Source organism: Acipenser ruthenus, chromosome 10 (genome assembly GCF_902713425.1).
Source record: "Acipenser ruthenus chromosome 10, fAciRut3.2 maternal haplotype, whole genome shotgun sequence".
Classification (NCBI taxonomy): Eukaryota; Metazoa; Chordata; class Actinopteri; order Acipenseriformes; family Acipenseridae; genus Acipenser; species Acipenser ruthenus.
The window spans coordinates 1,833,492-1,860,075 of NC_081198.1; the positions used below are offsets into that span (position 1 = coordinate 1,833,492).

General features: G+C 41.1%; 1 protein-coding gene across 1 annotated transcript in view; it reads right to left on the minus strand.

The window, feature by feature from the left end:
* Nucleotides 1-26,584, minus strand: part of LOC117407471 (phosphatidylinositol 3-kinase regulatory subunit gamma) — a 109,470-nt gene that overhangs the window by 40,460 nt on the left and 42,426 nt on the right. Inside the window, exons 4-6 of the mRNA XM_034012551.3 lie at nucleotides 26,448-26,579; nucleotides 21,435-21,636; nucleotides 20,792-20,877 (exon numbers count right to left, since the gene is read on the minus strand). Of these exons, the coding sequence (XP_033868442.3) occupies nucleotides 20,792-20,877; nucleotides 21,435-21,636; nucleotides 26,448-26,579 (420 nt within the window). The remainder of the gene's footprint in view (nucleotides 1-20,791; nucleotides 20,878-21,434; nucleotides 21,637-26,447; nucleotides 26,580-26,584) is intronic.

A 26,584-nucleotide genomic window follows, 5' to 3' on the forward strand; every position in this document is an offset into this window, starting at 1 on the left:
TGCTCCCACAGTGCTTGCAGCAGCAGCCATTTGATAATTACTTTCACCATAAATCACTTGTCAGAGACTGGCCCAGGGAACGATATCTCATCTGATGTAGAGCACCTAATTTAACAGATCTTTCTTTGGTTTTAGAAATACAGTAATGCAGTAATGCAGCAATACAGCAATGCAGTAATGCAGTAATACAGTAATACAGCAATGCAGCAATACAGTAATGCAGTAATTAAGTAATACAGTAATACAGCAATGCAGTAATGCAGTAATGCAGCAATACAGTAATACAGCAATATAGTAATACAGTAATACGAGCCACATTAATAAACTGGTTAAAACATCAGCCATTACAAGGGTTCAAAACATGAGACAAAACCTCACCTAACAGAGACTAAACAAAAAATACACCGTGGCAGTTTGGGATCCAAGAGCATACTCAGCATTACGACAGAATAAATACATGAAATACATAAGTACATAAAAACACACACATCAGTAAACCTTTTGGCTAAATAATTCCCTGCGAGCCACACTATATCATCTACAAGAAAGGCTCCCCCGCTTTCAACAACACTGATAATTACACTATTTCTGAGCCTTTTGCTTGTTGTTTCCCACTTTAAAAGAAAGACAGGGAATGTAACCTTCTTAGTAGGTGCGTATGAGGTTAATATAGAGCTTGAATTGCAGCCTGCATCAGTCGTAAGGAGCCGAAGGAATAGTAAATCTTTAATTTTATTAAATAGAAGCCTGTAGGACCTTGAGGCTCTAATGAGAGGGTTTACGATCTTACGTCAGAAGGTAATTGGTAATGTTCAAGTGGACGCAGACTGTTATTAAAGAGACTATATGTTCTTTGTGTGGACTGAGATAGATTGGCATGGCAACAGCTGTGATTGCAATGCATTCTGCTGAGTTTTCTGGTTTTCTCCCCGTTACCCTCTGTAGTCACAGCATCAGAACCGTCTTTGCAGGATTTACTTATTAGTTTTACAATTAGATGAAAATAACCAACAACATATTAAATTCAGCATATTGAAAAAAACAACATCCTTGTGTCCTTTGTCCAAGACTAACCGCCCCTCCCCAGTCACCCTCCCAGATATCACCCTGCACCCAACCTCGCATAACCCACCACTGCCAGCCAACCTCACCAAGCTGGTCTTTTCTTGTGTAACATTGACCTTTCCCCTGTGGCAATCACCCCTAAAAGCCAATAGGTATCTAGCGCACCAGCCCCTCATCCCACATGCAGAAGTGCATGGCTCTCCAATAGCGTGCTCGTGCCCTATCACAGGTCAAACACGCCTTAGACTAAAAAGAAGAATTTTGAAAAATGAACCCTAGTCCAATACTAGTAATTAGCAAATCAACCACAGCTTGGCAACTTCAAATCTAGTCTGCCCTTATAATAGTATAGCAAGTTGTAATAAAGCATAGTAAAGCAGAAGTAAACATTGTAAAGTATAGCAAGGTATGGTAAAGATTAATTAATCAGGGTAAAAACTATGGTAAATGCATAGTATAACCATTTTTTTTCACAAATGGGTACAGTTGAATGCAAGATATATACCGGTACCCTTTTTTAATAGAAAGAAATAAAAAGTGCCATAAAGTGGTCTACTGATAACAAAACCAACATGTGAATAAAACAGTTGAAGCAAGTAGCAATCAATAAACAACAGGTCCCTTTAGTTCTAAATGCCAAGTTTTTGTTCAAATGACCTGTTTATATATATATATGGAATTGAAGCTTACCACTGTGTAAATTAATGTAATAAAAAAGAATGCCACTTAATCTTATCCTAGAGGCTTGAAGACTTTATGGGATTTGAATTAGGATCCGAGAGCATTAAACCGCTGTGTTGACTGTCTCATTTAATTTAAGGGCCATGCCGTCAATGACTTATGTTTGGCGGTCGGCTGTTTAATCGTGCTCTACTTATTTGTGCAACAGACAAGGTTGTGGCAACTTTAGATGAACTGGGTCATAAACAAATGCTGTACACAAACTCTCTGCCCCACCAAACCTAAACAACATAATTACCTACTTACTGAATTGTGCTGGGCTGTGCTCCTGGGATGAGTCCTGAGTGCTGCTGTCCCTCGCTGATACAGGGTTACCTTGAATGACTCTGAGTGAGAGCGAGCAGTCAGCCTGTCCTGAAGTGACAGCACAGAGAGCAGGTGCAGGGCCCTGAGAGGCAGACATGCACAGGAGGACTCGAGCAGCAAGCCCCCACGCTGCTGGATTAGCACACAGTAACTGTATGCTGAATGTAAGCAGGTATTGAAATTAGGACTGCTCCCTAATTTCCTTGAAAGTATTTTCAATGAGGACGCGCAGCAAGGCAGGGTTCATTTCAGAGGCACACGTCTCCAAGGGATATGGGGCAGTACATTAGGCCCTTAATACCCATGTAGTTGAATTGTAATAACCATTGTAATTATACATGTTTCCTGCTCCAACATGATTATTCCACCAGTAGTTACCATGCAATACCAGAAACCATTGGTAGTTACCCAATTAATACCATGTTATGTATGCCCCTTCATCCAAAGTGCTACCAAACTCACTTATTATTGATTAAAGATCAATGACCAAAACAGCTACTATTAGACCAACAAATTGTTCTTCAATAAGGAATTGATGCATCTTATATGAATTCATGCTTTACCTTAGAGGTCTATGTTATACCATGATTTAACTGTGCTTAAATGCCATTTTCTATTTCTTCCATTCTATACTATTTCTACAGTATATATATATACTTTACTGGGATGAAACCAGTGACTTCCCAACTCAAATAATGAATCATAAGGATAAACCAGTAAGCAGGACTATGCTATTGTATGGGGGTCTCTGTTTTTTGAGTTTTTTTTGATACACTGCATCTTTTCTGAACATAACCAACCAAGACAAGGGTTGAACCCAAAAAGCAATGTCAAAGGAAAGTAAAGAAAACAGGAGGCCACAGCTGTGACACGCACCAGCAGCGCTTGGCACGGAGAGCACTCCGTGAAATGTTCTCTCAGGCAACCTGCACCTAACTTGTATTTTCTACTACATAAAGTATACAGCAGAGAGTATCTGTGCAGAGTGTTGCAGAATATATTTCTATTTTGAGAAGATCTTGTGGTACCGGCTGATCCTCCGTAACAAAGAAGAAACCTAGTTATGAAACTTGACACAGGTTAGAGTTGTGTTTTTAATACCACAGTGTATCCTATGATTAAATGTTCTGGATGAACTAAACTGCGGGATCACAAGAGCCACTTGGCACAGGAAGAAACCAGTGCTGTCTGTACATTACATCAAGCAGCAGAAGGAGAAACCAAGCTGTAGTCTGGGCTTGTCCCTCTTAAAATAACTAAACAAAGTTACTCCTATGAAACACTTGTGTCTGGTTTTTATTAAATAATGTTAAATGCATACCCGCTCTATACAAGCTGTTGAGCTTGTCTTGAGAGTTGTAAGTGCTGGACATTCATAAACAAGAAACAGCACATGCAGGGCCAGAAAGCAAAGTTGCAAGCGTGCCGATTAAATTAGGAAGAGCCTTTATTTTCACAACCATGTTAGGAGATGAGAGTTTGCTGCCCCACCGTCACCATACAAGAAAACAAAACCAAATGCACATGTTGTTGTGTTAGTGACAGTGACTTGTAGAACATCTTCGGGCTTCCGAGTTCAAAACATAGAACATATATTAGCAGAGCCAGAGATGGAATTCTTGAGTTATTATTTGACAGGGCAATTGTGAGGTGTGGCAGCTTAAGCAAGCTTAACTGTCTATTATAATACAATATGTTGTATGTTTTGTTGCAGTGCAAACCCCCTAAGAGATTAAAGACCAGGATTAAAGAATATGATATTCTTACTTCGCGTGACTTTTTCCCTGAAAGCACCGGCCTGGCATATAACTTGATCATGTTTATCTCTGTGTGTTGCTCAAACTAAATGTGACTGCTGCTTTTCTTTAATTACAACTTCAAGTGTAATGAGCTGTGTCAGATTTCAGACTGCATGCACAGAACAAGGCAGGCGCCTGATGTGCCCTGACTGCAACAGCCATGCTCTAAAAGCAAAAGATCGGAAGCACTGACATGCCCTTTACTGAAACTTTGTGAAGCTTGATGCACTCTTTAACAGGGGCCGGCACCACGGGGGGCGGGGCCGTTCCCCCCCAGTTTAGATTTAGTGCCCCCCCCCAGTTCAGATCTCATGTTGAGATCAAAAATCTATGACAAATCATAAATAAAAGTAAAGTTAAAACACAAAAAACTACAATATGCGTTATTTCTGGAAAATTTCCAACGTTGCATATTTGTGCAAATAAGTACTCCTTTTTAGGGTCTCGCAGTATATGACTGTGACAGGATAAAGTGATCCTGGGCTGCAATTCAACCTCCCAGCCACCAGGGGACTGTGAATCAACCCCGGTGCTCCCAACAGAGATCACGTGACGCGGGTGTTGTGAAACCAAACCGGAAGTTTTGGTCGAGCGGTTGCCATCTTTGTTGGGGACAACAACTCAGGAATATTCCAGAACATGCTCTGATTGACAGGTTGTTTAACACTAGTTTCTGATTGGTGTACGGAAATGAGGGTGTGTTCAAGGGAGTATAAAAGGGCCTCGGTTGTCAGAACGGGGAGGATGTTAGGAAGAAGGAAGCAAGAGAGAACATGCGTGGGAGAGAATTAACACTTTTAAAAGATTACCAGAAGATTACTTATCTATATAGAACTTGTGTTGTAGACTGGGAGAAAGACTCAGAAGCCCCAGGACAAGCCGGAGAGGACCCACGAGGGGGCGCTGTTTCCCAGAAGCCTACCATTTAAGGAAGCATCAAAGAAAGAGAACCTGTTTGTTTTGTTTGTTGATTTATTTTCATAAAGTAATCTTCTTTGCTTTATTTTGGGACTACCACCCCGGTTTGGTTCCCTTGTTTTTGCCCACTCAGTACCATTGGTGGAAGACAGTGGGGTCAGTTTGAATTTTTGTTGTTTTTTTTTTTATATTTTTGTTAAAAGGAAAATAAAATATATTCTTTGAAACACTACCATGCCTCTAGCGACCAATTACGGCACACCATCAACCTGTGACAGTGACGTTTTCCAATCTGCACATTTTGAAGGCGGAATCATATTGCAGCGCCAATTATTTGACTTGGGTAACCTTTCATAATGTGCCCCCCCCCCCCCCCCACAAACAACTTGATGCCCCCTGCCCCCCACTCTGCCGCAGTTGGGAGGGATCTCTGGATTTTTTTGCCAAAAGTCAATGGCTTTTGACAGCTTTACTGAACATGCCAAGGACAAATTGTGATGGCCTTTTGCTGTCATGCGACTGCAAACAGCTGTCTTTCCAAGTAATTTGCGAAAAAACTAACAAAAAAAAAAACACACCCACACACACACACATTGCATGCATAAAAAACTGAAAGATTAGAAGAGAACAATCCCTTGTTAGAATCCACATGTCATCTTCCTTTGGTGTGATTACAGGGAAGCCTTTGTTCTTATACGCAGGCCCTGTTTACAGTTATGACATTTTCTCCACTCATAAGGGGGTGTTCACGATTTGACGGCCAATTAGGCGACAAGACAAGTTCCTCTCTGGCTTGCTGGGTTTGCTGTACTGCACAAGAAACTTTAGAGACAGTTTGTTTTTTTCTCTGTTTCCAGTATAACAAGGGGGCAATTTTTGGAACAGATCTCATTGATTACGAATTTATTGACACCAGCTTTTGTGGCAGCAAACTCAATTATAATGAAAGAGAAGTAGAGCTATCTAGTTTCAGGCTTGTAAATTAAGCAGTTTTACAACCGAGATAAGAAAAAAGCCCCCTTCTCTGGATTTGAGAGACCACGGGTGACTGTCTGCATCGGCATCCCGCTAATCCAGCCCTCCTTTCTTCTTGGCAAAATCAGCCGCTATACATATTGGTAAAAATCCACAGGAACCTGTGAGGAATAATACTAAGCACTTACTCCTTATGGATTAATTATTTTATCATCCTCCCCTCTCCTTCAACAGAACAGAGCAGCGCGGGCAGCCCTTACAAAGAGCCTCCAGCAAAATGAGATGAGAAGATCTGCCACCATCTGCCGATGAGCCCAACAGCTTTCATCATGCACTGGATTACAGCAGATTGACCAGGTTAAGATTCTCCAGTCTTACACCCAAGTCTCTCTGATTCCCGCATTTGATGTGGTTGGTTCTTTAAAGAAGTATGTTCTGTTTTGCAGAGTTTAGCTGGACTGATGACCCCAGAGACCGAAGTCCCCAATGCCCCGGTGCAGCATGGCTGTCCAACACTGTCCAACCCAGGTCCCTCAGCCTTGGCACCACAGTCCATGACCCATGAGCTAATTTGTCAGTCTCCCATTTCAACAAAACGACTGCTGACCATGGCTAGAAACGAACCAGCAAACAAAGACGTCATATTCCCATTTCCATCCTGAAAGGCATCTAGCCGTTTAGCAAAGTTCCAAAAACTGACATAGTGCATGCCTGGTGGATTAGATACAGTAGTGTGAAAATGTGTTAGTTGATGATTTTAATTGACCACACATGCAATTCATTTAAAATAGTAAGACAAAAGGAACACATTGCCACAAATGGTAAAATGCAGGAGACTTTCCAGGTTGTTTAAGATGCCTAATTAAAGCTCAAAGTGGTCTAACATTTCCACACGAGTGCCTATTGCTTCTATATTACTGATTACTGACCGAAAATTGAAATTCTCACACAGGTAGGTACATCAAGCAAGGATGTATATAAAGGATATAAATTACAAATCTTAAGGTGCTTTAAGGTGTTATAATACATTTGCACACTACTGTAAAACAACAAAAAATGCATGTTCTCAGTTTATAAAAATATATCTATGTATATTTTTTCATACAGTATGCAACATATTCAGGGATTTAGAAATTATTGTTACCAAAGGATCTCGTTAATTACAATTTAACGTTTTAAAAAAATGCATTTAATGAAATGTTTCTGACTCCATCTCTCATGCCCCACCCATGCAAGGAAAGTCAAGGTCATTCAGCTAGCTCCCCATGGCTCCCAGTCCTTATCTCTCAGCACTGACTCCCATTACTGTGTTAATATAAAAACACTGGGCTGCACGTAATGATCAGGTTACAGGGCTGACAGCGCTCCTATCACAGTGTGTGTAACGTGCAATTACTGGGAAGCGAGAACAATTCAAGCATGACATGTTATCACCACCTTTAATGTGGTTAATGTTACTTAGTACTATAGCAAAAAGAGGATACTAATGACCCCTTATTTATAAAGAACGTCTCCTGAAAATCATCACAGGCAAAGGGGGGGTCCTGGCTTGCTGTGACAACAGGGATTCAGAAAGCCCAACACAAATAACAAAAGAGTTGAAATAAAGCAACACAAGCTGACTAGAAAAAGCTAGTGAGTGTGCTGGGTCTTGTTAAGCTCACCGCTGCTAGAGTCCTGATCTCTGGAGCAGGACGACAGTGGAAGTACTGAAAGGTTGGGTTTAAAACGCCACATTCTTTGTGTGTCGGGGAATGTTATGTGAGTTTGAGTTGCTACTCAAACTGATCTGAAGACAATGTAAATTCACGCACTGCCCAGCACACCCTACACCGAAGTGCTTGCATGTTTTAGTAAAGCCGCTACATAAAGCAGGTGTCTCTAATTGCTGTGTATTTACATAGTAGTTACTTAGTAAATACATGTGTGCTTACACATAATTACAATATTATTATGCATAGCTACAATGTACTCAATGTGTAAATCTTTCTCAGCCACTATGAAATTGCCTAACGGCATCAATGCAGCCCAAAATCCAGGGGTGTGCAAAGAAAGAGAAACAAAATAAAAGACAAAAAATAATGAACTGCAGTAAAACAAAACAGCAACCTTTTCAAAAGATGCAGGCTGCAAACTTGCACACTTAATTACAATCCCAAAAGTAATTAAGAACAACCTAGATGGTTACACAGATTGAGGGGCATGAATATTTAAATAAGCAATGCCTATGTTATTTAATTGCTCAGTGAAACGATCACTTGCGATGAATATTCTGGGCAGGGTATCTTGTCAATTCACCTACTTGGACCCGACAACAAACTTCTTCTTTGACAGGATTTGAAGTCAATGGCTGATTGGCCTCTGAGACTGAACTAAATACAAAACAGCTTCAGCAAACACTGCAAGCGTACTATCATTCTTTTTATTTAAATGATCGAAGCAGAGGCAGATCGTAAAACTGCTGTTCTTTTGACTCTGGTTGAATCCTGCCTGTGATTCATTGACTCCCTTGTTATCAGCACCAAAGACTAAAGTCACAGACAGTGGAATGCGCTCCACAACAGAGCAGACAATTAACTCCTATTTGTAAAAGATGAAACAGAAAAATGTACAAAACTGAGACAGAAACTGAGACAGACCTCCAATTACAGTGTTTAGATGTTTGATATTAGTTGTGTAAAGGCAATAGATGTTTTACTTCTTTAAAAAAAAGGAGTTAAATACCAAAATAAAATAAAAAATAAAAATGAAAAAGCTCTCCAAATGATTTAATAAAAATAGCTTGGATTACTGAAGATCTCCTCTACTCGACCTTCAAAGACTGGCCGCGTCCTCTCAGCTCACTAGGAGCCTTTTCAAGTTTGTTTGAACTGAGCTCTTCAAGGGAACAGAGCAGCGTCAAGCACGCACACAACTCCGCTTTGCCTGGACTCGCCATTCAATTAATATAATCCACAGTGACCAGGCGAGGGTTCAAAGATTCAGATGCCACAGAGGTTCAGAAAAAATGAAAAGTGTTTCCAAGATGTATTCCTGCTTTGAGCTCTGGGGTTTCTGTGCTTTGAGGAAACTACCCTAATCCAGTCAATGAAACTCTTACCTGAAAGTTATTACCTCCCCAGCCAATTAAATGAGATATAAACATTTCTATATGGTTTTGCACATGGAGGGGCCCAGTTAGTGTTGTATGGCTAACGATGTGAGAAAAACATTTCTATACAGGTTTACATGTGGAGGGGCCCCGTTAGTGATGTATGGTTCAAACAATGCTATACTGTTTGATGTGAGAACAGCTCTTCCCAGTTCTTTCCTCTCAAAAACATACTGAAAAAGATTAATGAAACGTACATGACAGAATTCATACACAATCTCAGATTCCTTTGCCAAATGCAAATAAAATCATTTTAACTGAACAAAACTAGCAAGAAACTAGTATAATAAATGGAAAGCTCCTTCCTGAAACTAATGCATCTTTAATGGATAATAAAAGCTAGTTGATTCATGTTTGTTCTATACCGTTACGATATTTAATTGTTCTTGCTTCAAAGCATACTGCACATACCATCTATACCTCCAAAAAGGCTTACTAGCGACAATCTGCAGGCGCACAAATGAAGGTGTCTCATGCTCTGCAGAGTGCAACTGGCATGCTGCTCGTCTATTCCTGCCTAGCTTACAATGTTATCTTTCCGTGGCAGTTTTCCAGGACCCTGTGCAGTTGACACAGAACACGCATTTCCAGAGAGGGGTGGAGTGGGGGAGTTGGAGAGGTGTCAATAATGACATCATCGGGAAGATCAGGGCACATGAGAGCTGTTACCCCACCGATTATTCTATCAATTAGTCTAATCAAGCAATCCAGCTGACGCGGTCATATACTTTTCATTTAGTAGAGTAACCTATATTCAAAAAGATTATCCTGGACCCATATTTTAATATGATTGCTGATTGTTTAAGGGAAGTACAGTATCTGGCGATGTTGGAAAGATGTCGGGACACCGGGACATTTGATGGAAAAAGGGGACAGTCCTGGTCAATTTCAAAGGGTACCATTCTGCGAGACTGCCGTTTGCTTTAAGAGAGTTTGCATCTATTGCCACAGAGTTAAAGAGAAAGAGGAAGGAATGGATAAGCTGCAGCATCACCAAGACTGGGCAGTGCAAATCCCCTGGCCTTTACCATAGAAACGAGCAGCAGCAGCAGCTGGCAGACTCCAGGCTACTGCAACTGTTAACTCTGGAATAAAAAGAACATCTACAAAGGGGGCAAGAAGGGATCAGCTACACACTGCATGTAAAAGTGATCACTGTAACTGTGTGCTTTCCAAACACAGCCTCCCTTTCTGTTCTAACATGCTGAGGCAGCCTGCTCACATTGTCTACCCCGCGCTGGCTGTTTGCTCTGGCTGACAGCAGTGCCGCTTGCCAGTCGCTGGGCAGGCTGTTTGTTGGAGGTGGTCGTTTGCAGTGCTGGGTTAGGTCTGTTTTTTTGCACAGATGGGCCGGGAGCTGACACCACCTGGTGGGGTGCTCTGTCCTGTTAATAAGACAGGCCATTTGTATTGGTTAAATATTGGCCCAGTGTAAATGAACTGTGGTCTGTAAGCAAAGCTGTCACCTGCAGGACTGGAGATCTGAAAGTGGTGTTGAAAGGCTACTGTAAGAGGGGCAATGACAGGGAGTGTTCTCCCCACTATGTGTCTGTGTGTGTGGCCATGATAACGTCAATGTGTCATGGAGACAATGCCAGGAACAAGGTTGATTATGCTTTTTGCTTTTCTTTTAAATGTAAGATTAGCATAACATGGCGCCGTGGTTCAACTACAAATTGCAAAATGGCAACCTCTGCAAAAATAAAGTCTATCCTTCTGTCCAACCGTGCTCAGTAATCAGTAGCCATGTTCCACTCCACAATAAAGAGATGCTGTGCTATTATCAGCACATTGCAGACCTGCCTGTCAACATGCAGAACAAGTGGCATGTTTTTAAAATCTCGGACAAAGATGCTTTTGTGTGAATGTGCAATGGATGCACGCCTCTTTACATGTTTAGTATAATGTATAGAGCACGCTATGGTGTTTTTGCTGGGGTAGAATACAAGCGTGCTGCTTGATACATATGGGGTGCGCATTATATTCAGAAGATCACAAGAACGTCACATGTTGTTTCTCTAGACTGCTCTGTGCTACGGTATTCAGGCCAGGTTTAGCTGAAGGATTGCTGCTTTAGAGTAAGTGCTTCCAGAATGAGTCCCACATTTTGTGTGTTTGTCTGTGTCTTTTCAGTACTTTTCCTTACTTCTGAATGATGCTACAAAGACTATCCATCAGCAGATTATTCTATAAGCTGCCAGGTTTAATAAGAGGAGTGACTAATAATCAATGAGGTCTCACTGTTTGATTGATAGACGTGCTTTCAGTGCTGTGGTGTGCAGTGCTGACGCAGCAGACAGGACCTCCTGAGCCTTGCAGGATCTCTCCTGAGATCACTGGTCATTCAGGGATGATGACTCTTTATACTAAAAAAAAAGCAATATTACAGATCCACACCGTAAGTTTCTTATTCCCTATGCAGTAGCACAATATAACAACAATGATGTACAAAACTGGAATACTAGAAGCATGTCAACTATGCTTAAAAACAAGTTTAATTTCAGTATACCCCAATAAAGTCGAAGCTGTCTGTAGTGAAGTCATAGTGAAACCAAAGGTAAAGCAAGGTAAAATCAACAGAAGCAAGCAGAATAAAACACATGGTAAAAATAAAGAATAGTAAACTGCAACATTTGTTTTTAATTCCTTATTCATTTTTACAGTGTATTGTTCAAATTGATGTTTTTTTCCTAAATTAATTTGAACACTTGTTTGCAGAGCTGTTTTGCAAGCTGTTTGCATCAGTAGTTTAAATTAAGAATCTGCAATCAAACAGCACAGCCCCCATTCGTGTCTTGTGTCCTGAAACACTGCAGCTCTTTCAAGGTCTCTTGCAGATTGCAGTTTATCAGCAATAGGCTTGTACTGGCAGCTGTCTGGATTGCTTACCCTCTGGTAAATCGATGTGATTGGTTTGGTTCAAATATTTGTTTAAGATAACGGAGGGGTGAGTTTTCAAGCCAAGTGTGATGGTAATACAACACAGGGAAAGTGCAGGTTGGTTTGACAAGCAAAGAAAAGTTAGCAGAGAGGGAAAAGTAAAACATTTCTTTGACGCATTATTTGAAAAGCTGGGAAAAACTTCTAATGGTAACTTCCAGGACCAGCCTTGATTGTACCTTCTGTACTGAAGGCTTCTTTAAACTTCTCCAATGGTGGAAGCTTTAACAACAGCTATTAAGAAAAGCTTCAGGTTATAAGAGCAATACTGTTACTTGGGTATAATTTGCGTTGCTTAATAACAGAACTGCAAAGTCAAACCTCAAACAAACTGAGTTGGTTCTGGAAAGACAACTTCAATAAGATATGGAGATATTGAATATTCAGATTGAGGACTGGTGGGAAGGAAAAGCAAAAACACACCAACTCTGATTGAGGAGAACTTTAGAGGATTGCTGACAAAAGGGATTTGAAAGTCCTTACTACTCTGCCAGTCTGCTAATACTTATAATACTAACCGTGACCCTAACCCCAACATTAACCCTAACCCTATAATACAAACCGTAACCCTAACCCCAACATTAACCCTAACACTATAATACTAACCCTAACCCCAACATTAACCCTAACCCTATAATACTAACCGTAACAACCCTAACCCTATAATACTAACCCTAACATTAACCCTAACCCTAACCCTATAATACAACCGTAACCCTATAATACTAACCCTAACCCTAACATTAACCCTAACCCCAACATTAACCCTAACCCTATAATACTAACCCTAACATTAACCCTAACCCTAACCCTATAATACAACCGGAACCCTATAACACTAACCGTAACTCTAACCCCAACCCTAAATCCCTACTAGACATTTAGCACATTGCACTGGAAAATGTAAAGACTTTTTTTCTTGCTCATCAGAATAATTAGAAATATTTTTGCCTATTAAACGAGAACAGTTTTCCATTTCGGGAAAGGTTGCATGTAAGTGAAACAATTAGAGGAATACATGTATACATGGAACTATACAGGCTTTATTCAAAATAATTCAGGAATACCTCCCCCAGAAGTTCACAGTCCTTTAAAGGGCATTCCCCGCAGTTAACAGTTATCCAACGCATTGAGCTGGACTGCAGAGGTCTTGTCATCTTCTAAAAAGGTTATTTTGTTCCATTTGAATAATGACTCCTAGCTTCTACTCAGAAGCTACTTACATGATAAACTTCTATGCAATATGTTATCTCTATCACATGTGAGCAGATACGAAGATGTCCTTATCAGTCCTATAGAACAGTGCAAACGGGTTAAGAGTACAGACGCCAGATTAATTAGGTAGGTAGTGATTGCATTTTGACAAAGGAAGACAGACCCCACTTTCATAAATGATTGGAAACATCTGCTTTTGAGAGACGTACAGTACATTAGCTCTCCAGGCTTTGCCTTTGACAAACAGCTAGTTGTGCATTTCACCCGGGCGTCTTGGGGACAAAAAAAAATACACATAACGTATGAAAACACTTGACTTAAAAAAGACAAAATGTTAACAGCCTAATGAACCTGTCCCTGGTGTTTGCTTGCAACCTTTGCACAGTGCATTTTTAACCCTGTCATGCATGAAATATTGAAAATAGCTGACACATAATAAATATTAAAAGTAATAATAAAAGTTTCATTGAAAATGTTTTCCATTTGTTTCCCATTGCTTTATATGCTCATAGGAGGTCATCATGTATTTGCGTCTTCCACACGTCCCCATATAGAGACTAGAAGAGAGTATTTTTTGTATATGTCTCCCTATGAGGTTGCCCTGCATGACGGGGTTAAACATGTTCCTGGACAGCTCACTGGAAGTGAACCTTAAAGTGTTACAGGACCCCCTGCAAAGTTTACAAGAAAGGCATTACATTACCTAAGCTGTGCCCCGCGGTGTCCGTATCGCAGTGTTAGGTTTGCAGACAAATTGCCAACACTTTAGAATTTTTAATTATCTTAATTATAATCACACAAATTAACAGGGCAACACAATTCTCAGCATTCTGTGGGGTTTCTATTCTCACAATACGCCGCTCAACTTAATCAGCAGAGCTCCAGCTTTGTTGCAGGAGGAAGTGTGAACGGAGCAGCACAGGCAAGATGCACTGCAGCGGGTTCTGGAACAACACCTAACACTGCTGTGGTATCACACTGCAAGGTACTAAACAAGTGATCACTCAATAAAGTAGAAAATGTAATTAAGGGATAAGAGTGAGCCCCACCTCTTCCTGCTCGCACCAGGCTCTATTGTGACGAATCAGAAAACTGAAGCTAAAAATTCAAGTCATTAAAATAATAATCTTATTTGAAAAACCATGGAATACAAGATCAAAAAAAACAAAACAAAAAAAAACAGCAATCTTACCTGCGAGGGGAAATGGCTTTAGCTACAGTTTCAAGAGACAGCCCCAGGAGTCAAGAGATCTCGCAACTGATAGCTTAACACCAATTACTTCAGACTTCAGAGCCGTATCACATTTATTACAGCCCCCTGTATCTGCTCAACATATAACTACCTCAGACCGCACAGATAATTCAGTCCCCCTGTATCAGCTCAACCTATAACTACCTCAGACCGCACAGGCTTTTTCTCATTGACAGACTCTATCGGATTCCTTTTACAACTCGTTCTGGTCTTTCAGCGCCTTCCCACTTGAAGACCGAACTATAGGAAACAGCTTGGCGATTCTGTGAGGCGGGATCATGACATTGCACTGCTCATATGAACGAGAGATCAGGCTCATCATGTGTCAATTGGCAGCGACTGCAAACAGAATTTGAAATGGGTGGCAATCAAGGCATCAAAACAGACAAGAACTGCCGCTGTGGTACGTAAGGTTAAAAACAAAATCTAAATACAGTACAGTATATTACAATATCACAGTTAACAGTCATTGAAGTATTTACTATAATAATTATTATTATTATTATTATTATTATTATTATTATTATTATTATTATTATTATTATTATTAATAAGTCTCTTCTTAAAGGGAAATGATTATGAAATTCTCTTCCTCATACTACTACTACTGGCAGGCTATAGACAGACAGAACGACATGCTAAGGGTATTCCTTGTAGACCTCTTTAACTCTGATAGCAGCAGCTTTGCCCCCTGTTATAAACCAGGCTGTGTCTGTGCTGAACCCCAGACCTCCGGCTCCATTGCTGCCCGTCTCCAATGCACTGTGGATGAGCTTCCTTGTTTTCAGAAGCTTATCCATAATGGATAACCACTCCCCGGCAAGTCACTGACAGGATTCCTCCTCACAGAGAGGATCCTTGTGATAGCCTTCTGTTTTTCATGCTTGTTCTCCTGATGTGAATGCCAGGGCTGTGTTTTCTGGATTAGTGGCTCCTGTGTGTGTTGAGACTGTTAATTACCCTTCCCATTGTGCATTCCTGTCCCCTTCTTCAGTGTGCGTCTCTTAAAACCAAGAAGGTCTTTCTGTACTGACAGCAATGTGTCATCAATTAATTACCTTTTATTATTAGCTTTAGCAACACGATCACTGGTGCTTTTTGTTCTTTGTTTTTTTTTTTCTCCTCACTTTACTTCATTCAAGTGCTGATCAGACCGTCTCACTCTGGCTTACCCGCAGCACCGTTTATACTTTCTACATTTATACTGGAGCCAATGCAGACGACTGAAGGACCTTTGTGATTTAGTGTTTCTCCATTATCTGCTGTGCATGGGGCCGGGTTCTCAATGAGGTTTCAAACATGAACTTGATCAAATTAATGTAGGAGATGGTGAACAAAATCTGACATATAACCATACGCGCTGAGATAGGAAAAGCCAGCACCTTTGGCTACTCAGCTGTACTGTCACAGCAGCAGCTCTCTGTAAGGGTCGCACTTTTTCAGAAGGGCTGCAATATTTTTTAATAAGCGACACTCTTGGTTTACAGTACAGGTTTTATCGCTGATGTGTGGAATGCATGCTAGCCGGCCTCACTGAAGTGAAGAGAGGAGATTGGATCACTCCGGCCTCTGCACTGCCACTTGTCAATTGAGATGCTAAACACATGGATAAAAGACTCTATATGAGACAATAAAACAGGGCAGAGTAAATTAACACAGCCAAAAATAGCCATATAAATAGCCAAGGCTGAAAGGATGATGTCATTGCATTTTGCATGGGCTGTTTTTCTTAAAGCCTTTATTTTTTTTTTCGGTCGGTGCAAACGCTATGGCTTTAAACCACAATAAATCCATCAAATAAGAAGGGGAGTCACAAACCTAAAAAGCTGTTTTACAACAACATCTCACCCAAAAGATGGAGCACAAGCAGGTTAAGTGACTTGCTCAAAATCACACAATGAGTCAGTGGCTGAGGTGGGATTTGAACCGGGGACCTCCTGGTTACAAGCCCTTTGCTTTAACCACTGGACCACACCCCCTCCTATGTATTACCTAAAGAATTCTCTAAAGAATACAGTGGCACTGTTCAGTACAAATCAGTAAACCAATCATGGATTGACCCCTGTAACTTCTACAATATTGCCTTCCAACCTCATCTCTTTTTCTCTAGTCGACAAAACACTGAGGACGGGAGGTGCCCACCTGATGACCCCCGCAAAGTGCCCCATCCAGCCATCAACACAGGGCCAATAGGAAATCAACATTACCAGGTGGACGAAAAGTGCTGAAAGCTCATATATCTTGGTTGGTCTCATTTTCTCTTGGCGAAAGCCAAATCCAATATTTGCATGAAGTAAATAGCAGCTACTCCCTTGCAATACAAACCAGGAAAAGCCTGGTTGCTGCATGCAGCGACTGGAGCAGATTGTGGTGTTTGCAAGCACGTGCTAGCATTGCTAGCTCACGTTTTTCATTAATAACATATTGGCAGGAAAAACAAATGTTAGTAATATGCGGGCAATCCCCAGATGACAAAATCAGTCAAATGCAACTTTCAAAACAAGAAATAAAGCCTCAGACACCACCAAGCCCCTACAGACGAGGAGTGAATAAAAATACTCAGAGCGCTATACAGAACCGACCCTTATAGCAGCATGCCAAATGTGCAGTCTATTGACAGCAATGATTAATTAAAGTGGCTGGAGAGGATTAATTAGAGTGGAGATGCGACAATGACTCGAGAATGGGTGTAGTTAAGTGACAGAGTGACTGTCTACAGGAGACAATCTACAGTAGTCACCACACTACCGATGCCCATCCACTGCACACAGCAGCACCTCTCCAGCACGGCACAGGATATAAATGGCATTGCCTCTGCGAGTCATTAATCTGCTTTCACTAGCACTCCTTCAATTAATAAGTTGGCTCATACAATTAGTCACAGAACTCCTGGGGGAAATGCATTTTTATTTCTTGTGTGGTTAGTCGGCTTGCCTTTGACAGGCCGCAGACTTCAGCTAATGCTCCTTTATGATTGATTGTTTTCTGTGGAGAAAGTACTCAACCAGACCGCAACGGGCAATGTCTGCTACACCGCTACCAATGCTCTGATTCGTTCCTGACTCTGCTGTTTATTCACCTATTCATGATAGCCCCGGGGCAGCCTCGTCTAGTGAGCTCATTTCTAACAGAGTCTGGCTTCGAACCAGTCTTAATAGTTGGGTGGGATCCAGTTCTCAAAGGGGTTGCATTACTTGATCATGCTCAAGGGAGGGAGGAGAAGGGGGCTGGACCGGAATTCAATCCCAGGCTACTCCGTCTCCTAGGCCTTTAGCTCCATCCTAGATCATGCTGCCTAGTCTATAAAACACAGGGTGTACAGTAGATTCACACTACTGCTTTAGAATAACTGCCCAGGCCAATGAAACCAGTGCATTGCATTAGGTTCAATGTGATTTCTGGAGTGCCACAATGGGTCACAGGGACTGCTATCGGATTTCTAACTGCTCAGTTCATTCCATGCTTCGTATAACATTTATTCCTCCTCCAGCCAGATTTCTTACCAAATGCACTATAAATAAATTAATGAGTACTATACATTCAATGTACCAATAAATGAGAATATTGTAACATGCTTATATGCATATACCGATTCAGGAACAGTATATTTAATGTAACAATTTTCGATTTTTTGGAAATGTGCTTATTTTGAAAAAGCCAAAGTTTGCTTAATTTTGGGGTTGCTCCGGTTTTCTCCACAGCTACAGAGTGACAGAGTGAATTTCCAGCCCCCTGGTGTATACAGTAGACACATCCTTGTAGACTTGCCTTTAAGGTGCCGTGTTTATACGATATCCGTCTGCCTGTACCCTTGCTTGACATCCGACCCCCTTCCAGAGCAGCATTACTGCCCTCTCAGCATGACATCACCTCCAGATAAACTGACAGCCCTGAGACACCCTGTCTGGAGCTCCACGGCTAACAGGTCCCTTTGTCAGCACAGGCTGGAATGAGCCGCACCGTTAACACTGCCACCAGCGGCCCTGCACCTGGAATCTCGCTGCACAGCAAGAAACCCAACATCCCAACTAACACGTGGACATGGAAATAGCATAAAGCAACCGTAGGAACTGTTTCCAGTGGGAAAGACTAGCCTTATTGGAAAGCCCATATAAAGAATCTTCCAACTGGAACAAGGATGACTCTATAAACATTCAATAGCTGCATTAGAAACATTTCTGGGAGTGGGACGGGGTGGGGGGTGGTGGGGGGAGGTGGGTGGTTCCTATAATAAGACAGGGGAATGTTTCACATCACTAATTCTCACTCGGACTGATACACATTTGCTTTTTTTTCCCTCTACTGTAAGCCAGAGTAGAGTTTGTGGCCGGGGTCAGCAGCAGTAAATCAAGTGCCGTGTCCCGCGCAGTGATAGCCTACTGGTGACAATCCAGCGGCTCTAATGTTATGACAGGAATAATAAATGCGTGTGCTGTGAATGAACAGGCGTGTAATAGGTGCAAGTTCATCAGAAACGTGGACCACAGTGAACTGTGCACCAGCGTGCAAGTGAAGGACCACCGTGTGCAGATTACAAGAACAAATGCCAGAACCGTCACATCTTACTCGACAAAACCTTTTCTTTTTTTGGTAATTATTTTGCGTTTGGTCCCTCGGTGCTGTCAACAATTGAATCAGCAGTGCAGTAATAGTTCCCTCAGACCCATTTCTGACATAGTTAAAGTCAAGAGATTGATTGAGCACAAGTGCAAAGACACACCTAGGCAGACAAAGGAAGGAGTTCTTGAAATGAGTTATATTAAAAATATAATATTAAAGATGCCATGATAAGGATAAGGTTAGCTGCAACCACAGAATGTTTAATCAAATTGACAATGAAAACGTATTCTATCCTGTAGTACTGGCAAGAGAAGACGCCAAGAAACAACATTATAAAATCAATGGCAAAAAGAGACAAAATCATCCAAACAGGACTAAGAACACTTAAAACAATCAGAAAAACAGTAATACAAAATAAAAGCAAGGCAAAACAATTCCAATTTACAAGATCCTGGTCATAGTCAGTACTTACAGGATTTGCAGCCCTGGTCAGACGTAAAATAAACACTCAAACTGACTATATAGAGTGTACTCTTGTGAAGTACTGAACCATCATCAGCTGCTAATAAATACTGCAGGAAACTTACTGAGGTCCCCTGGATATCACTGCCCAGGCAGCCTGTGAGTGGAAATTACTTATGTGGGTAAACAGACAGCACATTCACACATTAAATGATGATTGTGGCCCACTGGGATTCCATTATAAAGTCATTGTATTAACTTGAAGCAACACCAGCAGAGCCATCAGCTGACTAGCACTGGTGACACTATGGATTTGCACAGTGGTACTGATACAGTAGCACAAAATGGTACCGCGGCACTACAGGCATGTCAACCTATGAAAACACAGCTCCATAGCCATTGAGAAGTAATTGTTCAATGTTCAACTGTACACTACAACCAAATGAATCATGTATGTTTACTACGAGCTACGTTTACTACGAGGTTAGCCTAACTAAAGTCTGTGAATGCAGATTTCTACAGCAACACGGTGCTCCTCTTTTCTGTTTCATTCTGGGTTTTTTTTTAGCTAAAGTAAACCTAACCCTTGTTACATTTACCCCACTACATATTCTGCTAAAAGCTCTCTTTGTACACATTAGTCTAAAGCTGAGCAAGAAAAAAAAACTGAAATAAAAACCAGAAAGAACAGCCATCCTTCAGAGAACTTCTTGTGCTGTTCTGAGAATGACTTTGCTCAGAATAGTTCATCTGCATTTAGTGACTGCTGACATAAACCATGTTCACCCAGGAGACAGAGGGAAAGATACAAATACCTTGTTTCCGTTCACATGACTAATAACTCCAGTTACTAGAATCCACTTCACACATCACAGGTTTATAAAAAAAACAGCTGTTCCACACCCACTATACATTATAAAAAAGTGTCCTACAATTGTGTCTCTTCATATTCCTCTGCATTTGTTATTTATTTAAATCATTTTTTCTGTACCTGCAGCACAGTACAGTTCACTGCAAGTTACAACTGTAATATGTAAAGCTGCGGTTATAAAGTTAAAAAGACAGTATTATCTGGAAAAGTAAATGGGGATGCAGAGTACACAAGGCAGTATTATTAAAGATGACAATGGCAGATCATCTTTTCTAAACATGTGCAGCTCTCTCACTGACCAAGATGAAGTTCAACAGGCTATGAACTCCTGTTCCAACCATGTAGGTTACATTGCCAAAAGCTCCCTACAGTGGAATTACCTGCACACATCTGTATTTAGTTACCATTAAACCAAATGACCTAATACAGTGGCCACCAGCACTGCTGGAGATGCAATATGATCCAATCCAATACACTTGAAACTATATTTTTCCAAGGTATGCCAAAGCGCATGGAAAAGTTTTGGAGATTCTTACCTGGGGCAGCCTGCAGCTCTGCCAGCCCTCCAGCCACAGTGAGCGCCTCAATAATTTTGACATGGTGCTCTGGGTTTACATCAGCACTGAAAACAGGAGAACACAGAAGCTGATGACGTATATGGCTGTAAGCAAAATGAATTAAATACACAACAGTCACTTTAGATAGACGACTAGACCAGCTGGATACATAAACAGTGATGCGGCTTCATTTTAAGGCAGTCTTCCATCTTCTTCCTAATATGTTTCTATGTGTAGTAGTAAAATCAAATAGTCTTAAACATGCATAGAGACTCATTGAAACTGTAGGGCTGGCTGAAGACCGGTTGAATATCACCTGTAAAAGCAGGTTTAATTCATATCATTGCTTTTCTACAAGTCTACCTCTTCATAGCCATTTCAATTTCTTAGTAATTATAATAGTTTTCTGAATATTATACTACTGGAGATGCAATAGAAGAGGTATGGAAATGAGACTCCTATTGCATAGCAGTTTTCACCCATTCCAGGTTTTACTACGAACTGGATTAGTGTCAGTGTATAGGTAACAAGCACAGGTGTGCGTAAAACCAGGAGTGGATCAAACTGATATGCAATGGGAGTCTTATTGCCACCCCTGCAATACAAGGCCTCCTGCTCTCACCTTGACAGGGACGGCTTGAAGAGGAGCTCGCTGAAGAGCTCCCCCAGTTGCCTGGGCGTCAGGTGTGTTCTGCTGGAGTTCTGGCTCAGTTTGTACCAGTGCCGGGTCAGGTGCTGCAGCACAAGGCGGTTCTGCTGGGGCAGGCTGGGAGACTCCAGGATCCTCTTCAGCTGCTGCCCGCACTCCTCCACCCTCTGCATTTCTGAGAGAGGGACACGTGAATAAATAAACACAGTACTGTGCAAAGGTATCAGAACACCAAGATGTGTCATTTATATCCTTTATGTAGCTACCTACATGGAAATCAATGGGGTCATGGCTTTCATCATAATGTACATGCCTGTATTTTACCATTCTTGCACTGTGCTTTTACTATGCTTTCACATGGTATACTAGGACACTTTTATAATGAAGTGATAATTAAAGGACGAATCGACTGTACGAGGAGACAAAGTCAAGGATGCTGTACAAGCGAGGGCATCTTTTGTCTCTACATACACTATATGCGGTACGCGCTTCAGCTATGATAGGACATGAGTTTGGGTATTAAGGTCCAGGGTTTTAGTAAAACAAAGTCAGCTATGTGCTGCTTCCGATCTGAGTCTGACTTCGCCCGAACCATCATTCTGCTGGTTGAAAGCTGTGGATCCTTTCTGTGCTTATCCGATCTGCAGCAGGCTGTTTGATCGCAGGGTAACAGGACCTGGAATCCTAATGAAAGTGAATGACACAGAGGTACCACTTGTCACATGTATACTGCCTGTGTTCATACTATAGGGCTGTTATTTTTTCCCCAGGGGATGAGGGTTAGTTACAGGAGCTAATGAGCAACTCTACTGTGAAAATTTAAACTGGTTAAAGACCACGTGGGAATAAAAAACAGAAACTTTAGAAAATAAAACATAGGATGACAGAATATAGTTTAAAACGTCCTTTAAAAAAAAACTGCATTTCTGCTGTGGGGTATGTTCAAATATTGATGAAAGAAATCGTTCCCCAGAGGTGCGATACTGAAAACCTACAGTAGTTATTACGAGTGCTATTAAAAGCTGTGGTTAAAAGCCCCTTCCTGACTGAACAACAATCTCCTGTTCATGACAAGCGGGAGTGGGTATAGCACTTCATTACTTTCCTTTCTGTGGTTCAAACCAGCTTCGAATGCATTTCATTGGCTGTGATAAGCTATGTGTTGCACCAGGAAATGGCTGATATCATCTTGTTTCAAATCATGTTGGGACTCCCTCCGGTTCCACATGCTGTCTCTAATCTGCCACCGGATGCAGCGGTCCTCAGGTGCTTATTTTTGGTAACTGTTTGCCTGCTTTTCTACGTCACTTCCACCACATCAGGGGCTGGTTTCTACCAGCGAGCCACATTCCCTCTCTGGGACAGACAGAGACACAACTCAAATCATCTTGGTGGCCAGATGCTGATGAAAAAAAATATTGGGAGAGATTTCAAAAGGTACAGTGTTAAAGGTTTTCCGGTGTCACGCAAACACACAAGAGAGTTTTTGTTAGTCTAATTGACTGCCCTCATTTCAATAAACACAAACAATGCCAGCTTTGATGAGCGCAAGACACAAGATATTCATTATTTTGTGATTATTTCTAGATTTCTTATTTCTTAGTTTATTTTGCTTTCATGGTGCTTTTGAATTATTCCTTATGTAAAATGAGGGACAATGGGCTGGCAGTCAGATGGCAGGAGAGCTAACCATCGAGACAGAGAGAGAGAGAGAGAGAGAGAGAGAGAGAGAGAGAGAGAGAGAGAGAGAGAGAGAGAGAGAGAGAGAGAGAGAGAGAGAGAGAGATTCTCCAAGTTTAAAATAATCAGGACAGAATGTAAAATTCAAACCCTTTATCAATGATTAATTAAATAAAGTCCTGCAATAAACTGCACTGGACTAGCAAAGATTCAGCTACTTCAAAAGGACTTCAAAAGTATTTTTTTCTCTCTTTTTTTATTAAGAGATCGTTATATTCTGTAAACCTTGAATTTTACACAGGCTAATGTCTGCATTCTCTTTGTTTTGTCTGTTTGCGGAAATGTGTATGCTTCCTGGAGCCTGTGTATCTCTAAATGGCATTTTAATGATGCAACGTCAATGTGATGTTTGGCTGGCTTACAGAAGAGTTTGTCAGTTGGGATGAAATATGCGGCCACTATTGAGTGCTTAACTGAAACTGCACATTCAGCACAGAGACTGTACTGAGCAAACCAGCGCAGGCACTGTGAGTTTGGTACGGAAAGCCCCCAAGCAAAATCAGTGCATTGTGGGGATACAGATCTAGGACAACACAGTGTCCTGGTCTTTATAATGGTCCAGTTCATATTTATAGCATTCTGATCTAGGACGACAGTGTCCTGGTCATTATAATGGTCCAGTTTATGTGGGCTCTGTACTGGTCTTAGGGTCTATTTCTTCCTTGTATCAAAGGGTTTCCTTCTGCTGCCCCTTGCTTTCTCACAATGGGAGATGATGGTTATACATTAATATCTTCAAAACCCTCCTTTACAAATTAGTTTAGTTTATTCACTGTGTGCCCGCAGCCCGCCAGTGATCTTCTGGCTCAAATGTGAGGTGTCTATCTGCTAGGACTCAAGCACGCCCACAATAGGAACCATTCTCTTGGGTTGCCCTTGTGCTGCTTTTGGTTTGATAAAGACAGGGTGTGTAATGGGATATGGATTAGCGCTGCCGAATGGCAGGGAGTGCCACAGTCTCTTCCTCTGCAATATGGCGACACAAAGATCGCTGTTGTTATTTATGGATTATTAGTATGAACTTTCCAGCTATAACCCAGTATGGGAAACTCAAGAGGATATGTTGTCGTTGATAAATATCCACTGCTTATAATATATGCTGTATAATTATGGAATGATCCAAGTGTTTTATGGTTCACCAAAGGCTGTAATTTCGCTGCTGAGTCTGAAAGAAGGGAGTTAAAAGGGTGTTTGGTGTGGTGGGGTGAAGACACATATGTCAATCTCCTGCACTTCTCCTTAACGCATTATAACTGGGACGTAAGAAGGTGCCTTTTTTTGTTATTGTGATGCTGATATAAGATAAGTGTCTCCAGGGCAAAGGACAGCCATGGCTCACTGACTGGCTGAGGATTGACAGATTGCTGACAGAGCAGGTTTGACAGAGCTGGCCTAATGGGTCAGCACATTGACCTTGATCTGGAGCTCATTGTCTCACAGTCAGCGACATAGCCCCTGCCCCTCTGACAGGGGTTTAGGAGTCCGTATTGATGGGGTCTGACCCCCCACTGAATAGTGCATCATATTAAACTTTACTGTCCCAGCTGCCAGTCCTTAGCAGACTCAGCACAAACTCAGATTCCTGGAATTCTGGCTGAGTACACCTTGACTGCCATTGTCCAACAGATGGGACTTTGTGAGCCTTGTGTGTGTGTGTGTGTGTGTAAGAGGAGATCGTTTTTTTTTTGCACGTTTACACATAATGGATCTCAGATTTTCACCAGTGTGTTTTCTGCACACCACCGAATCAGCATAATCATTTGATGGGGAGCACAGTTGACACTACTTAATGCAAACTATATATATATATATATATATATATATATATATATATATATATATTGGTTTCAGCTAACATATAACATATTTTTATTAAAACATCAGAGATTGGAAATTTTCATTCGGTATTTTTTCCCCAGCCCTTCTGTTATTGTGTAACAATCCAGTTCAGGTGGTTCGCATACAAACGCATGTAACACCACGTTTCAACCTCGTCTCGTTCCAATATTAACTCTAGTCCCATCTGCAGTGTATTGCAAAATCAAATCCCTTTATCAGTTTCTTCATCAACCTCCAGTATTTCCCAGATGGCAAATGCAATTGGCAGCTCTTTGTTCTTTTTATCTGCAATGAGAGGTAAGGCAACCTTCTCCATCACAGAGTTGAAAGAGCAATTCCTACCAGCCGCTGGATACAGTCAGAGAACCTCTGAACTCCAGCACTCACCCTGCTTCAGAGTCCATTGAAGACAGCTGCCTACGAGGTACAAGACAAGACTGCTTCTGGCAGTTATGAAATATGCATGAGCTGTGCTGTAACAAGACTTAGATGTTACAATTAAGACTCAGACAGCAGCTTTCAACATGAACTCAAGTGAACTTTTTTAAACAAACTACAAAATGTGTCCATGAATAAGATACAAGGCATGGAAAAATAAAGTTATTATTTCGACGGGCTGGAATATAATACAGTTTTATGAATATATATATATATATATATATATATATATATATATATATATATATATATATATATATATATATATATATATATATACAGTATATATACAGTATATATACTATATATATATATATATATATATACACACTATATATATATATATATATATATATATATATATATATATATATATATATATATATATATATATATATATATATTCTCCTCATGCTGATTTGGTGATGTGGACTACAAATCCTCATTTCACTGAACTAAACTAAAACCTTGACCTCCCCTCATGAAAAGTGAATATTACATTTGTACTGGTTGATTAGCCTGTGCTTATACAGTGCAATGCACATGCTGTGCTTTACCTTCTGCAGGGCAGCAGTGTGGAGTAGTGGTTAGGGCTCTGGACTCTTGACCAGGGGGTTGTGGGTTCAATCCCCAGTGGGGGACACTGCTGTTGTACCCTTGAGCAAGGTATTTTACCTAGATTGCTCCAGTAAAAACCCAACTGTATAAATGGGTAATTGTATGTAAAAATAATGTGATATCTGTATAATGTGAAATCTTGTAACAATTGTAAGTCGCCCTGGATAAGGGCGTCTGCTAAGAAATAAATAATAATAATAATAATGGTTAAACCATGCTTTACTATTGTTCCATGGGATTTACCATCTTCTCCATGCTTTGACTATGTGTCTAGAGAAGTAGGGCATGTGCATAAACCCACCGCTTCACCTCGTACCCCCTGCTTCCGTGCCAGTGTGTGATCCTTCTTACCTTGTGCAGTGTAGACCAGTTCACTGTACGTCTCTGCTGGAATGACTGGCGACGGCAGAGCCTGCAGGTAACATTTCAGAGCGTCCGCCATGGTGGGAGGGTCATACTGGTCCAAATCCACTGAGGTGGGGTCTACA